We start from the raw sequence: 19,048 nt of genomic DNA, 5'->3' as shown, positions 1-19,048 counted from the left end.
GTTTTAACTAAAAATCCATTGAAACCCATTGAACCCAATAACAATATACTCAAACTCAATCCAGCCCTTCCCACCCAAAAAAAAAAAAAAAAACCCCAACCCCCTCACCTCAAACGTTTCAGGGTTAGGTTTTCATTTTCCCCCTCATTTTCTCGGCCTCTAATCACGTTTCAAGGTTAGATTTTCATTTTCCCCCACATTTTCTCGGCCTCCAATCACTCATCAGTAAGCTTCAAATCTCAGATTTGGACCTTCTAGTTCGACAACCAGTCCAAACCCAAACAAAGTGCGGTGTGAGGCACCTCTCTCCTCAAGGTCTACACCTTCGACACTGTCAAAGATTTCTGGTGGTACCTTTCTAACCTTTCTCATTTCCCTGATTTATTCATGTTTTTGTGTCTATTACAAGGTGCGGCGTGGGGCACCTCTCTCTACAAGGTCTACACCTTCAACACCGTCGAAGATTTCTGGTGGTACCTTTCTAACCTTCCTTAATTCCCTAATTTTATTCAAATTGAGATATATTATTTTATTATGTAAATATATTATTTTAATATGTTGTATGGTAAAATAAAAATTAAGATGTCAGGTGTATTGTAAAATAATATGGTATAATAGATAAAGTAACTTTTGAGATGGTAAAATACACACATACACGCATGCATATATATATATATATAGAGAGAGAGAGAGAGAGAGAGAGAGAGAGAGAGAGCTTATTATCCAAAAAAAAAAAACTACATTTAGCTTCCAACAATGAATAATATATGTTGCATTTCTTGAGATGCTTCTTGTCCTTTTTTTTTTTTTCTTTTTTTTTAAATAAAATTGTCTTTTTTTTTTTGCTAGGTAGTTGTGAGGATAGAACTCCTAGCTCATAAATACACATGATACTGGATAGTGGTACCAGCAGGCTTCAAGGCCCGGTGGTTTCCTCAATTTTTTTTGATTGAAGCAACATTAATCAATTTAAAAATTAGAAAACTAGTGTTGACTTTTTGGCTCTTTCGATGCAAAGTCTATAAACGTATTTTCCTAGATATACCCTGTCTCCTAAGAATATTATACTCTCTTTGAACCGTTCACGGCTTACTTTCTCCGATCCCGATGAATAACTATACAGTATGTTGAATCTCATCAGAAGTTGACTAAGATAATTAGGGGGCAAGTTTTGCAATGCCAATCATATTATGCTTTGAATCTCATCAAATTAAACTCTTGCTTATACGCCACCATGTATAGTTAGTTTCCTCTTATATAAGTAGTCAGCTTTCTATCTATATCCTCATTCCCAAGAAATCCAACATGGCTGTATCTTCTAAATGTCTGTTGCTCTTCATCTCCCTCCTCCTTGGCTATGGTGTTCTTCAGCTTGAGGCTACTGCAGATAATCAACCTTACAGAACTTCTTATCACTTTCAACCTCCCAAAAATTGGATGAATGGTATGATTTGTTGACTTTCTTTTTTGAATTTTGTCATTATTTGTTATTTTATATAGCTCTAACTGTGTATTTTTTGTTTTTGCATCTTTGATTTTATCAATGTGACCTGTTGTGATGGTTAATTGGACAAATGGGTGTCTTTGGATGCACAGATCCTAATGGTATGTTCTTTCTAGTCATGTTCTCATTTTACAATTACAATGTTTCCGGCTTCATTAGTTTCTTTCATTTTTTTTTTTTTTTTAATCTTTTTATATTCAACTTTGAAAGTAGTGATGTCAAGAGTTATAGTTTGATTGGTTGACCCTTTCTAGTTTTTTCCCATAGGAATACCAATGATTCAAATGTTTCCACCACTCTTCATCATATTATCAAAAAAAAAAAGACTTTGAAAGTAGTGACAGATCAAGTATAACTTTTCATTAAATGTTACAAAACTCGTAACTTTTTATGTTATTCATGTTTTATGAATTTTATGGTTTTTTAATTTTTTTTAATTTTATTATTATTATTATTATTGTGAGGCCTGTTAGTTAAAAATGTATAGTAATCCTCAGAAATGGGCTCGGGGTCCAAAGGCCCAATCCAAGAACACGTAGTAATCCGAGGACAGCCTAAAAAGTTTTATTCTTATCAAATAGGTGGTATGAAAGAAACGAGTAGATATTATATACATCGGCATAACACACGTCCGAGGACACCAAAGTCCGAGGTCAAGGTAACCTTCATGTTAGCGGAAAGACCCCACCAAGTTGTATCTGAACTGGAAGTTGGATATAGCTTAGGAGGCGTCGGGGAAGGTAGCAAATATCTTTTGAGGCCATCACCTCCACATTAAATGCTTTCCAGCTAACAGTCTGGCCGCATTAATGTGGAGGTGATACCTAAACAGTAACTAAGCAGCTTTATGGCCACTAAGCTGAAGGTTCTGGTAGGTACTGGATGGGACAGAAAGGAGCTCCCAAGATAAGAACTACACGTGTACGATGGAAACAAGGGGAAAACGGAGTATATAACATAGGAATGAAGAAAACAAGAGGGGGGAGACAAAAAAAAAAAAAAGGAAAAAGAAAAAGGAGAAAAAGAAAGAGAAAGAGAGAGACCAATTGAAAGAGAGCCGAGGATAATTTTCCTCAGAGAGCGAACCGAAAGTATCCCTTATTGATTGATGAGTAGAACCCTTCCTGAAAAACAGTACTAGTTCTTGGACCCATACTCTAAAAATTTATTGTTTGGGCGGGTTGGGCTGAAAACCCATTCATTTTCAGGGTCAATCCAAATTGGGTCCCTACAATTGGCGCCGTCTGTGGGAAGAATTTGATCTGTTAAGAAGGAAGGGCAGGTGTGATACTCAAGATGGAAGAGGGAGTACCGCAGCAACCGTTGGTGGGCCCGCAACAGGCAGATGCTAATCAACAACAAGCAGAGTCTAGGGGCTCTCAGCACGGCGATCTGTTGGTAGGCCACGAACAAGGGGAGGATCATGAGGGAAGTACCCGTACAACCCATACAGATAGAAGCCGCTCCCGGGGGAAAGGCCATGTTTCCCCTGTAAAGAGTGGAGGAAATTTGCAGCATGAGATCAACAAGTTAAAGAGGGAGTTGCGATATGAACGACGAAGGCGTAAGGCTCATCACTCTAACCACTCTTCTGAGGAGTCGGATGACACCAGTTACAGGCAGAGGTCGAGAACTCCCCCCAGTGAGTCTTTTTCGTGCGAGGAAGAACACCACCGTAGGCGAAGAAGTAAAAGTCCGACTCGCCAGGGTCAGGGGAATGATGCCTTGAACAAGGCTTTGAATCAGGTCTCTAAGTTGCCCTTCACACGACATATTGAAGACGCTAGTCTCCCTCGACGATTCCACCAGCCTGTGTTCACCATTTATAATGGTCGAACAGACCCAGTGGAACATGTTAGTCACTACAGCCAGAGAATGACTATTCATGCCAGGGACGAAACCTTGATGTGTAAGGTTTTCCCATCTAGCCTGGGCCCGGTGGCAATGAGATGGTTTAATGGCTTGAGAACTAATACTATTGACTCTTTTGAGAAGCTCACTCAGGCCTTTGGCGCTCGCTTTATTACCTGTAGAAGGGTTGTTCAACTCTTGGGGTCGCTACTATCCATGTCTATGCGAGAAGGGGAAACCCTAAAAGCCTACTCAGACAGATACTGGGAGATGTTCAACTAGGTGGATGGGGCTCACGATGACGTGGCTATGAATACTTTTAAGGAATGTCTTCCAACTGAGCACGGTCTGAGGAAGTCCCTGACTGGCAAGCCTGTTACTAGTGTGCGTCAGCTTATGGATCGGATAGATAAATATAGGAGAGTAGAGGAAGATCAGATGCAAGGCAGAGGGAAGTCTAAAGCGGTAACTCAAGAGAGGAGGGATTTTAGGCCGGACCGGTACAACAACAACCGACCTAGGAGGGACTTTGGGGGGCAGTCAGGGCCTGCCAACTCCCAGGTGGTTAGTGCCATGTTCCGAGAACCAGTGCAGCGGGTTCTGGAGAAGATAAAGAACGAGCCGTACTTTAGGTGGCCCAACAAGATGGCGAGGGATCTTGCGAAGCGTAATCGGAATCTTTACTGCCAATACCATCAGGACCACGGACATATCACCAAAGATTGTAACAACCTGTGGGATCACTTAGAGCAATTAGTGCAGGAGAGAAAGTTGACCCAACTTCTGTATCAGTTCGGCGGCTGAGGAGGCCACGTAGGCTCGGCGTTTCAGGGAGACGCCTCAAGGGGACCTCCTTTGGGTACGATAAACGTCATATTCGCTGCCCCAGGGAGGACTGGGTCTTGCCCTTCCAGGGTAATGTCTGTATCTCAGTGCTCGGAGGAGGACTCCAACTCAAGGCCGAAGAGGGCCAGATCGGGCGCCTCGGTGGTGTTAGGCTTCTCAGAAGAGGATAAGAGAGGAACCATACAACCGCATGATGATGCTTTGGTGGTTACGATTAGGATCGGAGGGTATGACGTTAAGAGAGTGATGGTTGATGATGGAAGTGCCGCCGAGGTAATGTACCCTGATTTATTCAAGGGGCTGAATTTGAAACCCGAAGACCTGACAACATACAGTTCCCCGCTGGTGGGCTTCTAAAAAAAAAAAAAAAAAAAAAAAGGAAAAAGAAAGAGAAAGAGAGAGACCAATTGAAAGAGAGCCGAGGATAATTTTCCTCAGAGAGCGAACCGAAAGTATCCCTTATTGATTGATGAGTAGAACCCTTCCTTAAAAACAGTACTAGTTCTTGGACCCATACTCTAAAAATTTATTGTTTGGGCGGGTTGGGCTGAAAACCCATTCATTTTCAGGGTCAATCCAAATTGGGTCCCTACAATTATTATTATTATTTATATAAGATAGAAATTCTACTCTAGCATAATTTAAATATATATGTGTGTGAAACTCCCTTTTAGAGACTTGAATCCTAACTCTTACTCCCCACACCCCAACAAACACTTTACTTGAATGCATGTTATATTTCATATTAATTAGACTTTATTTATGATTTGAATGAAACAATTATAATGATAAAATATAAATAAGAATTGATTTATCAAAATACACATATAATAAAAACATATTGATTGATGTAAATTAAAAAAAGACAAAGTTTGACTATGAACTCAATTTATTAGAGGTGAATTCTTACAAATTAATTATTGAATTACATCCTTCATACTTATAAAATTTCTAGAAGATTAAAGATTAATAACTATGTCATTAATCAAATATTTAAATTTAAATTTTTGTAATCTAAAATTATTTATAAAAAATAAGTTTATGCACCTAATAGTAAATAACATCTGATTGACACTAAATTTGACATACATGATAAGAATATAAAAAACATGTAATTCAGTGGTTAGATTTTCAAAATATGTAGTAATAGTAATTTTTTAGTAGGAGTTGTAGCCATGAGCTATAGCCAAGTTTATATCCAAACTTTTTTTAACTAACAAAAATGATACCAAATGAATTTTGAATCCATCTCTAAAAAGTAGTAGTTTTTTTTTTTTAGTAAGAAAACTTAGAAAATAACACAGGCGAATTAAACATGGGGCAGAATCCAGTCTGAAATATTTCAACAATATTAATATGATTAAAAAAAGCGTCCAACATCACAGAAATGGATGTACTGGACACAGTTTCTTATTTTCTTCTTCTTGCGTGTGTGGGATAAGTAGAGTAAATGTTTCAAGGGCTGCCTGCAATTCATCCTTTTAGATTATAATCAACTAAATCAAGGAAAAAAAAAATCCAAAAGGGTGAGTCAGGTCTCAATCTCAAGGGAATGTAATTTATAAATCTCAGTCATACAACACAAGGATTAATTGATAGTTTAGGTCATTATGGTTACCGATTATGTAATCTACCTAGTATGGTAGTGTGTTAATGTGTTATATGTGGATCTTCTTGCAGGGCCAATGTTATATAAGGGAATTTACCATCTATTCTTTCAATATAATCCCAAAGGCGCAGTTTGGGGCAACATTGTTTGGGGCCACTCTACATCAACAGATCTTGTGAATTGGATCCCACATGAAACCGCCATCTATCCATCACAACCGTCTGATATCAACGGTTGCTGGTCGGGTTCCACCACGATCCTCCCCGAGGGTCGACCGGTCATTCTCTACACCGGAATAGACCCTAACAACCACCAAGTACAGAACTTGGCCATGCCCAAAAACCTTTCTGATCCATTCCTTAGGGAATGGGTTAAGTCCCACGATAACCCACTAATGGCCCCTAATTCCTATAACAAAATCAATTCATCCTCATTTAGAGACCCAACCACTGGTTGGCTAGGCCGTGATGGGTATTGGAGAGTAATCATTGGGAGCAAAATTAACCAAAAAGGATTAGCAATTCTTTATAAGAGCAAAGATTTTGCTCATTGGGAAGAAGCTAAAAATCCACTTTACTCGTCCAAAAAATCAGGTATGTGGGAGTGTCCAGATTTTTATCCAGTTTTGATCAAAAGCCCACTTGGTATTGACACATCAATTGATGGTCCCAATACTAAACATGTGCTCAAGGTGAGCTTAGATGATACAAAACATGATTACTACAAGATTGGAAGTTATAACCAGGATAAAGATATCTTTATTTCGGATAACGGTCCATTCCATAAAAACTCTAGATTGAGATATGATTATGGAAAATTTTATGCCTCAAAGACTTTCTTCGAAGGAAACTCAAAGCATAGAAGAATCTTATGGGGCTGGGTTAATGAATCTTCGAGTGTAGAGGATGACATCAAGAAGGGATGGTCTGGAGTTCAGGTAAGTTTAGCTCTACATAATTGCTTTATTAAATTTTAAGTTTCATTAGAAAAATAATTCAATTAAGTCGTTTGGATTTTTTTCCTAGTTAGTTTATTAACTTAATTTTTAATTTACAACTTTTTAAAGTTTTACATGTTTTATAAGTTTAATTTTACTTTTAACGACTTTAAACAAATAGGTTTTTTCAGCAAGAAATCAATCCAAACCATGCATAGTTTAAAGAAATGTTTGAATTAAACTCGCTAGTTTTGAAATAACACTAAAATAATTTAATCGAGTGTGTTATTTTTCACTTTTAAGTAATACAACAAGTCTTCCTCAAAAAAAAAAAAAAAAAAAAAAAAAAAAAAAAAAAAAAAAAAAAAAAAAAGTAATACAACAAGTTTTGCCTGTTAACGTGTCCATTGGACTTTAGGTTTAGGCCCACTTTTGGGTTTTTTTTTTTTTTAATAAGCCCACTTTAGGTTTTTGGGCCCACACATATGCTTATTATATAAAGGCATTTCAAAGGTTATTCATTGTCAAGAAAAATAATATAATTATTCAGTATTTTGAACATTCTTTAAAAAACGATGAAGAATTTAAACAAATTATCTCTGTGACACATTTTGCAGGCAATGCCAAGGAGTATTTGGCTCGATAATTCTGGAAAACAATTGGTGCAATGGCCAATAAAAGAAATCGAAACGCTGCGTTTAAAAGAAGTCAACTTGCCTAAGCAAGTGCTTAAGGGAGGATCAGTCCTTGAAGTTTCTGGTGTCACTGCAGCCCAGGTGATTCAAAAAAAAAAAAAAAATTAGTAGTGGGATTTTGCCACATGTCATATTACAAAGCAAAATTAATTTGTTAAATAGCTTATATGTTCTAAAACAAGTAAATTGTTTCTTCATAATATTTTACAGGCAGATGTGATTATTACATTTGAGATAAGCGAGCTCAGTAAAGTTCAAGTGCTGGATCCAAGTTGGACCGACCCACAATTGCTTTGTAGCCGAAAGGGTGCATCAGTTAAAGGTGGTATTGGGCCATTTGGGCTACTAGTATTGGCTTCAAAGGGCCTACAAGAATATACCGCAGTGTTTTATAGAATTTTTAAAAGCCACAGCAAATATGTGTGCTTATGTGCAGTGACCAAAGCAGGTCTCTCTCTCTCTCTCTCTTGCCCAACTTCAAACTTTTTTTTTTTTAACTCATTTTTTTGGTTCTTATGGGTTGTTAATTGTTGACAGATCTTCCTTGAATCATGAAAATGATGAGACCACATATGGAGCCTTTGTGGATGTGGACCCTGTTCAAGAGAAGCTGTCACTCAGAAGCTTGGTGAGTTGCTATATATAAAACCAAAGAAAACGTTTTAAAAAACACAAAGTTACATAACATGTTGTCTTTTTTGTTGGTGGCAAAAATAATCATATGGTCTACACATTGCACATTTGCATTCATGGGAAACTTAAGAACTGCAGCATGTTTTAGTGTCTAGCCTATCACAATTTACATCAAGCACTTTGAATCTTTCCTTTTTTGGATGTCTTACCTACTCCATACCTGCCTAGGGATGGAAAGTAAATCAGTTACATTGCATTCATGGTTTACTTAAGAAGTGCAAGATGTTTCTATAGCTCATCATAATTTCCATCAAAACACTTTAACAATCTTTCTTTTGGGGAAGGGCTAGACTTCTATCTAGTGCTCCAATAAATTAGACCAGATATGAGACTGACATGTAATCATTGTTTGATATATAGTGCATCCGTGTGATATCCAATACATTGAATGTAAGCAAGCAACTTCTATTCTTTGATATTGCACCTATTCAGGCCTTGCCTAGCCTATGGATGATAGTTAATAAGATTTGGTAGGTTTTTCAATTCTACTAAATCCTAATAAGGTGAGTTTGGGGTTTTTTTAATGGGTATGAAATAGGTTTGGGTTTTCAATCTTGGGTTCTTGAATCCAATACAATTATATATGATTTAAATTATTAAAATGTTCCTATCATCTATTTTATTTGTAAGAAAAGTCTCTCTAGTAATGTACTAATGCTTGAATTTAATTCAATAACATTATATATATATATATATATATATTTGGAAATTTACTAATTTGTTCCTCAATTATAGGTTAAAGTTCAATTTGATATCTCAATTATTAATTGTGTCAATTCAGTCCTTCAACTATTGATTATGCGAATTTAGTTTCATAACTTTCAAAATTAAGCTAAATCTCTAAATCATCTCTACATTTAAATTTTAACGAAACTAATTAACGTGGAAAATGAAGCATAAGTAAAAAGGTTAGTATTGAAAGTGTAAAGTTTTCAAAATCAATACAGTTTTAACTATTAATTCCATTATATTTAAATGGAAATGGGACCAATGGATGAAATTGATTTGATTTTGAAAGTTAAGGGACTAAATTGACATAATTAATAGTTGATGGACCAATTTGAACTTTACCTAATTGTTGAAGACTAAATAACCTTTTATTTAGGGTTAAACATACCCACCTGTTTTACGCAATTCATGGTTTGATGAGTGTGATATGGAATTTCTAACATTTAATAAAGTTTTGGAAAGATTTTGCATATAAAATATTTAACAGATTTGAGTTTTAAAAGGGGGTTTTTCCCTTAAACCCGATCCGTTGCTCCTGTCATACTTTGGATTTATACATTTAATATATTGTATTTTATTTTTATTAAAAATAAAAACTCTTTTGGACTCTTATTTATTTATTTCGGATGGATAATCAAGGCCGAGGATAATTTTATCTATTCTTCTGCCAAATCAAAACTAAATAGAAGCACCACTAAGTACAAAAGCTTAACATTCTTTTTAAGGTTTGAGTAGATGTCCTTTAGGTATTTAATGATTATTATACATTATCATGTGTATTATTAGATCTTTAATAATGTATGAATTTGAAACACACACATTTGTTTTGATAATTTATGTTCTTTTAAAATTCAATATTTTACGTGGTTGTATGTTTTCTAATGGAAGATACCTACTTAAAATGAATACCAATTGCATACAACCAAATAAAATGGAGGCCACCAGTCTAATATTGTTTAATTAAAAGATTCTTTAATTTTCATTCATACAATGATTATACCTACATAAAAGAATTTGACCACCTTTTTGCTGAATTTGTGTTTGCATGATTAAGATTATGATTTTTTTTTTTTCCTTTTTTCATTTACCCAATTAGCGTCCTAATGCAGTCGAGGTTATTTCTTTTTACAGATTGATCACTCTATAGTGGAGAGCTTTGGTGGAGAAGGAAAAGCTTGCATCACAGCTAGAGTTTATCCCACATTGGCTACGGATGCTGAGGCCCACTTATATGCTTTCAATAATGGAACTGGGAACGTTGGGATCACAACATTGAGTGCTTGGAGTATGAAGAAAGCTCAAATCAATTGAAACCATATATACTTAGAATTTATGGTGTTCATATGTTTTTATTTGACTATGCAGTATGCACCAATTAAAAAAAAAAAATAATGATAACGACCCATTTGAGCATAGTCAATGAATTGGTGCTTACTAGTTAATCCTGATATTAATCATTAATCAGTTGAAACTATTATATGTTTTCAATAATGCACCAATTTTTTCAATTGTGCACAGTTCGATAAATTCAATTAGCGCATAGAAAATTGATTGTCAATGGAAAAAATTTCAAATGCACTGGCGCATGAGATAACGTCTCTTGTCAATGATGATTTAGCATAGGTACAAGGTTTTTTTTTATCACCGTTAAAACAATTTAAAATTTTAATTGCATTACGGGAGGAAACAGTGCATATCCAACCCTTTTGTTTTTTACAATAAAACCAAACATCAAAGCATGGTTTAGACCTCTTTCTAAATAGAAGCCTAGACAATAGCCTAAGTGGGCCGATGGGCATAAGATGCATGCATGATTGTCCTTCAAATGTAGACAAGATTTTGCTGCTTATATTCAAGCTCAAACATCATCCGTAAAATTCATCAAGTAGATTGTACCATGTCCACTTGCTCTGTTCCTTCATTTTCATCATGTTAAACATCATTCTCTAAACTAATTACATCTTAATAACAAGCTAGTCTAGTGCCAGTTTTTTAATAATTTATGTATCAAAACAAGTGTTACTGATGGATTTATTTAAATAGTTTGAGACTGACTGAAAGTTCAAATAGCGTATAAAACACTATGAACATTTAGACCCTCAATTTACAAATTACCAATTCAAGCTTAATATCAAACAATGTACGTGCGAAAAATGAACAAAAACTTATAACAGAATTGATAAACAATTTAAACAAAATAAAATCACATCCACAGTAGAAATTAAATAGCAAAGATTAAGGGAAGAGAGATACAGACACAAAGACAACACAGCGATGTGTTATCGAAGAAGAAACTGAAGCCCTCGGCGTAAAACCTCTCCACTGCCCTCTAAGCGGTTAATAATCCATTAGAAAATGAAATTGGGATACATGAACAGCAGAAGACCCTCCAAGCCTAATCTACCTAGTGTACCTAAGCTCTCCAAGCTTCTTGCTCCAACGAGTTTACGTCGAACCTTTGTTTTTTCTAGCTTACCGGATTCCGCTATAATTAAATAGTAAAGATTAAGGGAAGAGAGACGCAAACACAAGGACAACACAGCGATGTGTTATCGAAGAGGAAACTGAAGCGCTCGGCGTAAAACCTCTCTGCCGCCCTTTAAGCGGTTAATAATCCACTAGAAAATGAAATTGAGATACATGAACAGTAGAAGACCCTCCAAACCTAATCTACCCACTGTACCTAAGCCCTCCAAGCTTTTTGCTTCAACGAGGTTATGCCGAACCTTCGTATTTTCTAGCTTACCGGATTCCGCTATAGCCCATAACATCAACCAATATTCATTGGTCCCTTCCTAATTGCTTCCCAAGCACCAAACAGCCTTCTCACAGATATAGGTATAGTGAGAAAAGGATTTGGCTAAGTGTACCTCTCAATGATGTAACAATGGAAAGGATGAGAGTAAAAGAATTTAAAGAAACAAAGATGAAGATTGTAGATGAGTCAATCTTGTTTTTCTCTAGGGTTTTTCTCTCAAATTTCTCTTTGGAAGCTCTTTACATTTCGAGAGTATAAAGGGTATTTATACTGAAGTGAGAACGAAATGCGAAGAGTCAGTTTTTCCAAAACATAGTAGATTAGCAACTTGGCCTCTCGACTTGACTGAGTTGCGAGTTCAAGCTGCGAGTTAACTGAATGGCCAGTCTGGACTTTTTGTCCTGTAGTGCTCCAGTTGGCGTGACTGTTCAGCTCCTCTGCATGCTCCATGCGTGTGCCACTTTTGGCGACTTGCAAGCAGTGAGCAAGCCGCGAGATCCAATTGCGAGCCACTTGCTAAGTGCACAAACTTGAGTTTTTCTTTACACTCTCTCACACACTACCTTTACATGATTCTCACCTAAATACAGAGTTTCTAAATGCTAAAATACAAGCAAATTTGGTACGGAATAAAGCCAACAAAATGGTTGATTAAATTCAACCTTACATTGACTAATTAAGTTGAATCTAGTTAGTCAAGAAGCAAGAAATCAAGCCTAAAGGACTGGCTCAAGTCAACTCATGATAGAAATTTCGTGTGACCCACACTCGACTAAAACTCAAACAACACATTTGCTTGACCAAGAATGTAGCAAACAATAAACTAACTTTGTTGGTCTTTGTTGGCTTTGTAAAGCCTATTTATATTTGATACAGATTATGATCCGACCTAATATAAAAGTGTTATGGTTTTTAACGAGATTTTTTTTAGGCTTAATCCATGGAGTAGAGCGACCCAAGCTGTATAGAAAAACTATTGTTTGGAGATTAGGGTTTGGTGTGTTGTTTTAAGAGAGAAAACTGTACCATTGCATCTTGTATTTTTTTCTTTGTGAATAGTAAAATCACTGTAACTTTGTGGATGTAGGCAAATTGCTGAACCACGTAAATATTAGCTTGTGTAATTGTTTTCTTTGGCGCATATTTTTTTCTCAATTTTTCCATCTTATAGATTTGAGAATTTTGTATATATTCCCTACAGCCAAAGAGCACTCTTATCAAAGGTGCTAAAAATGCTAAATGCTATTTTTTAGCATTTTTAGCACCTCAAATGATAAAAACACACCTACATCAAATAAGCTAAATCTTAAAAATTTTAGTATGGAGCTATAGTGGAATCTCATCTTTGACACCAAACTATAGCAAGATGCTAGAGTTTTTTAAATTTTTTTTTCTTTTTCTCTCTCTCACTCTCTCTTGCGCCGTGCCTTTCTTCTCCATTGTTTTCCTCTCTCTTTCTCTTTCTCCTTCTCAGACAACCATACACTCTTAATCAGTCTCAAACTCTCTATGAGATGATGTTGAAGGAGCAACACCGTGAATCGAAGCTCTCTAACGACAGATGCCGCAAGCTCCACCTCCGCGTTTTAAAAATCCTCGACGAAATACAAACGAGGACGACGTCGTTTCGAGACCGAAACAGCATAGACGGTTTAGGGTTTAGTTTCGAAATTGATTTGTTGATGGTGCAGATGGTTATGGTGGTGCAGCTGTTGATCTCGCCGGCGAGGTGGCGCGAGGGATAGGCAGTGGTTGAAGGTCGAGAAGTCTAGGTGCTGAGTTGATTTGTGGGTCTGGGTTGATTTGGTGGCTTTGGATGTGGAGGTTTTCTCTCTCTCTCTCTCTCTCTCTCTCTCTCTCTCTCTCTCTCTCTCTCTCTCTCTCTCTCTCTCTCTGTGTGTGCTGTTGTTTGTGGTTGTGATGGATCTAGTTGGTGGCGGCAATAGTGGGTGGATGTGGTGGTTGTGGTATGGGTGGGTGGATGTGGTGGCCAATGGTGCTGGTTTGAGAGAGAGAGAGAGAGAGAGAATAAAAAATGATAAGGAAAGAATATTTAAAGGAAGTATTAAAAAAAAATAGAATTTTTGATGTAGGGGATATTATAAAGTGATGTGTTATATGTTGTAAAGTTGGTGTTTTAGATGCTAAATGCTAAAATTTTTACAATCTTTAATGAGAATGTTCTAATATTTCAAAATAAAATTATCGCATATAAGCAATTAAGCACAGTCCTAGTGACACAATTTTAGAGAGGCTGCCATATCAAAAGTACTCTAAAAACCAAACCATTTTAAGTCTAAACATTAGTTTCTCCCAAAGTAACTCCTAGTGAGTTGTTTGTTCAAACCAAAGAACAACCAAAGAGTTAATTGTTGTTTCCCTCAAAGGGTTCCTAATTTGGACAACCAAAGCTCTGATGGTTATGGACAAAGTTGTTCCTTTAACCCTCTAGCCTTTTTTTTTTTTTTTTTTTTTTTTTTTTTTTTGCTGAGTAAATGCGGGGGCTCGAACTCCCAAGTAATAGGTTACTTTCAAATTGGGTACCAACTCGCCTGGAAGTGGCGGTGGTAACCCTATGGCTTTGAATTTAGGTGCACCTTAAGCATTAATTAATTGTATATTCATCACATGACAATAATTTCCAAGTTATGTTGATTACCACATTATTCTATTCCGGGCAAAATTTAGGTATAGTTCCATAGGTTTCCATCTAAATTTCAGCCATCTGTCAAATAAAAAATATTCACTAACGGCGTCAAAAGCCACAAACGGCTTAAACACTTTTGTTAACTCTATTTGTGATTAAAAAATAAAAAAACCCAGCCACGAGAACTCCTGTGCAACATCTCCAACATCAACTCACTCCTCCTCATCACTCATAATCTGCTATGCCACATCGCCAATGACTAAGCCCTCTCACCCAAAATGTCTATTTTTGCCTTTTTGGTCTTAAATTGTAGGCAAAACCCAAAAACATATCATTCCTTAAAACCAAAATTTCCTAACAATCCAAGCACAAAACCAAAACCCCAATAAAATTCAATTCGTAAAAGGTAAAACCTATAAAAAAAGATTCACCCAAAAAACCAAAATTTTACTAAGAGAATCTCTGTCATCTTGCCAGAAAAGTTTCAAATCATTCATTGGTCAACAAAAGAAAAGACAAGATTCGCTACTGGATTCACCGGCTTCATCACTGAACCCCGCCATGTGTCTTCTTTGCCGCCACAAACTTCTTCAAATTTGGGAGTATTTGATCTGTAGGGAAGGATACATGAAGAGCTTGCATGTGTTTGGACAAAGGTGGTGGAGGCAGTGGGCCTGTGACAGAGAGGACTGGAGTGCTTACGGTGTTGAAGTTAGGTGGGGTTGGGAAAAAATTTAAACAGAAGTCATCTGGCTTTTGAGGTCGTTAGTGATTTTTTATTATTATTATTTAACAGGTGGCTGAAATTTAAATGGAGAATTTAAAAAACTGTACCTAACACTACAAAAAAAAGGGCCTGTGGCCGCGGTTTAAAAACGCGGCTATAGGTCATAAAAACGAGGCCATAGCCCGATTTGGCCTATAGCCGCGTTTTTTTAGGCCGCGTTTTCAAACGCGGCCTAAAACCCGTGACTATAGGCCTAACAGGGTCTATGGCCGCGTTTTTTAACCGCGGCCAAAGGGGAGATCCTTAGGCCGCGCTTAAACCGCGGCCTAAGGTTCAGCCCTTAGGCCGCAGTTTAAGCGCGGCCTAAAGTCTAGTCCTTAGGCCGCGTTTAAACGCGGCCTAAAGTCTAGTCCTTAGGCCGCGCTTAAAACGCAGCCTAAGGACTAAACTTTAGGCCGCGCTTGAACCGCGGCCTAAGGGCCTAAGGTTGGTTGCAGTCCATCCTTACGTGTCTCTTCCTATTGGTTCTTATGATAGTAAAAGTCTGATGATTACTTCAAAGTCTGGTATATGCAGTGAGAAATTAGGAAGAAAATTTTTCCATTAACTAAACAATCAATAAATTATTCCCAATAGTCACTGTAATAATCAATAAGTTGTGAGCTTCTAAATAGCACATAACAGTATAGGTTTATATGCTTGAAGACCAAGTTGCAACATACTAGGAGAGTCCTACCACAATGATTCCAACCCAAAAACATTTATGAAAGAAAACAAACATAATGGACAAACTTAGCTTCCACAAAATAATTTAGAACATACTTATGCTGTAGCTCACTTCTAGCCTCAACCAAGCAATTGGCAAAATTTCCAACCTGCAATATGCATACACAGAAAGTCATGACAACCACAAAATGAGGAAAGAGAACTAACATGTAGCAAGAACACAAAAAGTGGAATTTTATACCAAAACAAGCTATGAGTAACATGGTCTCACCTCTATTTGTGCCCTTTGGCCACCTTGTCAAGTTGGCAAGATGCATGAATCGCTCAATCTTTCTCTCTACGGGTTGAGCTCATTATCTACAACGAACTCCTTATTAGTATAGTTAAATATACTATACATCTAAATAAAATTTGGTAAAAGTAAAATAGTAGGTAGAGACTATAACTTTAGAAAACAAAAATCAATCAAAAACTGAATATGACTTAAATTGTGGGAATCAAATGGAGTGGATATTGACATATTGTAGATTAAGGGAATCTGTCAAATCTGTTTGCCATGTTCAACTTTCAATAATGTATTGTTAGCATGTAAAAAGAACTTAAAACTATATTTGGAATTTGCCTTTCTAGTTAGAGACGGTTTCAGCATACATATATAGAAACTATATGGCTTCGGCATATTTCGAAACTAGAAACTCGATTGGGAAATCCTAATTGCTAGCCGAATATGACTTTGACCTATGATGTTGCACTAATGAGATTGGCAGAGGAGTTTTTCCACACACACACACACACAAAAATTTGCACTATGTATGGGCAATGTACCCACAAAGGAAGATAAAGAAATTAATTAACTTGAGGTTCATACCTAATTGCACCTTCACCTCTCTCTATATACCAACAATATTCAATGGGGTACAACTAATTTTTTTTTTGAAGTATATCTACAAAACTAACAGTCATAACTATTGCTCTCTCCACTTCCATATAGTTAATTACTCAACCGTTGATTAATTTGGAATTCCTCCATAAGAAGCACTAACCTCAAGACTTTAACAATCCTATATGACTTTTCTATAACATGACCATTGAAAAATTACAAACACACACACACATATATATATGAAAAAGAAATGGTTTGAAAATTCAGAAAACCCAAAATAAGTTAACATTTAAAGATCAGCTAGCCATGAATGTTTATGTACCCAAAATAAGTTAACAATTTTATTTATTTTTTGGCTAAGTAAAAAAACTTTTAATTCTCTATATTATTTTGTGGTTTTGTTATCTAAGTGTAGGACCATAGTTATGGTTGTATAGAGCAGTTGTAATGTTTGACCAAAAGTCCTTAGACTCATATCTGACCCTCAACTCAAACTACCAGTCTTGCATAAACCATATGATTGGTAGATGGTTGACTTGTTGCAGACAAATTTTTAAACAACCCCTCTTCACCTTCTCATCAGTTCGTAGTGGTAAAACAAAAATTACTATCAAATTTTACTAAACACAACTTTCAAATGGAGTGTAATTAGTCCTACATCAAAACCCAATACACGAAATTGAAAACCCAATACACAAAATTTATAATTGATATTAACATAAACACATTTTACTGCTTGCAGTAATACTTCTGCCCTACCTTCATCAAGTTCTAAGGCATCCCAGTGAGCTACCTAAGGAACAAGACTTACTGATTATTAAGTCTAGTCATGAGTCATGAAAAAGGTCAAGGAAGCTGCATGCTATTCAAATGACCACTAAGAATGTCTGATCTCCATAATGTCCCATTTTCATATTCAATTATTAATTTTACCCAAAAAAAATCAATTAAAAAAATGAAGATAACGAAATGCAATCTCAGCATCTTCCCAATTCAATGATTATACATACAGATGGGCCAGCTGATCAATACTAAAAAATTCACAACCACTACAATTTTATCTTTCTAGTTTATATATATTTGTGTGTGTGTGTGTATCTTAAAAGAAAAAATTTAGTAAAAGCCAAAATGCGTGCTACCCCAGTACATGGGCTGTGTACAGAAGTAGACACAAAACTGAACACAAAATATAAACAAAAAGGAACAGCAACAACTCAAGGAATACATAGATTCTAGGAACCCCTCTACAGAAAATTGACAATGACGGTGAAGACCACTCATATAAAGAATACAGAAATAAGTGTTTCAATTTAGCAATGGGCATGGAATATGATTGGACCTACCACTGTACAGCAATAGTAATCCCACTTCCATGATTAAAAAGAATGAAAAATCTTTTTATAATGTAATTTTTTATTCATCATATAAGAGGGAATGTACAAAACCATATAAGCTTACCTTCAATTCTGCACTTTTCAGAACCTCCTCAGTAGGAACTTCAAACTCAGACCTTTTGGGAGGCCTCCTTACTCCTGGCTTTCTAAGATGAAGATCCTGCAATAAAGACATGGAGCGATTAAATGAGACAACTAAGCATTCTTAGAAACAAAATAAATATAAAACTATATATATCTATATATATATATATATATATGTATGTATAAATCATTGAGAACCCAAAGAATACATTAGAGAGTAATGCATACACTCACAGACACAATTACAGCAATTGCTATATTCCAAAGCTGTGTAATATAATGCTACTCAAAACCACCATTATTTGTATCTACACCATTAAAACATATTATAGGAAAAAATTAANTATATATATATATATATATAGCAACCCCCACCCAACACATTCAGCCGCCACAGACCAATAACTTGCAAAAAGAAATCATCAAATTGATTTTGAATTTTTCACTACTTGAGTAAGATATTAATCACAACACTTGAGATCTCTAAATTAACCTTAGAGACCCACAAAGCAAAGTTGATAGCAGACAGAATAGGCCAAAACTATTATAAAAAAAGGAATAGACTTTACAAGCATTAAAATTTTTTAAAAAAAATACTTACTTGCAACTATACAATCAATAGCATTCTTCCTTCAATCACAAATCCCATAATAGTAGCACCATTTACAAATTTGAACAAAATTAACTAGTTGCAACACTATCTTCAAATCCAAAACCCACTAACATTAACACCACCACAAATAAAATAGGGGAAATTAAATCAAATAGGAGAAAAAGAGAAAAGAATAAATTCAGGTGTGTAGTGAAAGAAGAGTGAAAGAAGGAAAAAAAAGAAACAGAGAAGAAGAGAAAGAAAGAAAGAAGCCTGAAGAAGTGGAGATAAGTGAGCTAGAAAAAGAGAGAAAGAAAAAAAGAAAAGAAAAGAAAGAAGAAGGCTGAAGAAGTTACGTGGAGCTAGAGAAGGA

General features: G+C 36.0%; 1 protein-coding gene and 1 long non-coding RNA gene across 3 annotated transcripts; one reads left to right on the top strand and one right to left on the bottom strand.

The window, feature by feature from the left end:
* The first annotated feature begins 1,061 nt into the window (after window positions 1–1,061).
* On the top strand, window positions 1,062–10,391 carry LOC111984382 (beta-fructofuranosidase, insoluble isoenzyme CWINV1-like). Its single transcript, XM_065782594.1, is given in 8 exon segments — window positions 1,062–1,444; window positions 1,597–1,605; window positions 5,882–6,747; window positions 7,365–7,523; window positions 7,653–7,860; window positions 7,863–7,890; window positions 7,980–8,070; window positions 9,996–10,391. Coding segments are annotated over 8 exon segments (1,680 nt in total). The 5' UTR covers window positions 1,062–1,305; the 3' UTR covers window positions 10,176–10,391.
* A 5,213-nt stretch (window positions 10,392–15,604) lies between these two features.
* Window positions 15,605–18,418, bottom strand: LOC136071378 (uncharacterized). 2 transcript variants are annotated; one of them, XR_010632671.1, is made up of 4 exons: window positions 18,318–18,418; window positions 18,064–18,159; window positions 15,994–16,079; window positions 15,605–15,871 (listed from the first exon to the last, which is right to left on the bottom strand). It is a non-coding gene; the product is annotated as an uncharacterized LOC136071378 (long non-coding RNA). The 2 variants fall into 2 exon arrangements; XR_010632672.1 differs by having other exon boundaries at window positions 18,312–18,330.
* Between the last annotated feature and the right edge of the window lie 630 nt (window positions 18,419–19,048).

The sequence above is a fragment of the Quercus suber genome, unplaced genomic scaffold (genome assembly GCF_002906115.3).
Source record: "Quercus suber isolate HL8 unplaced genomic scaffold, Cork oak 2.0 scaffold_307, whole genome shotgun sequence".
Lineage (NCBI taxonomy): Eukaryota > Viridiplantae > Streptophyta > Magnoliopsida > Fagales > Fagaceae > Quercus > Quercus suber.
Note: the sequence above shows the minus strand (reverse complement) of the source record. Positions and strands in the feature narration are given on the sequence as shown.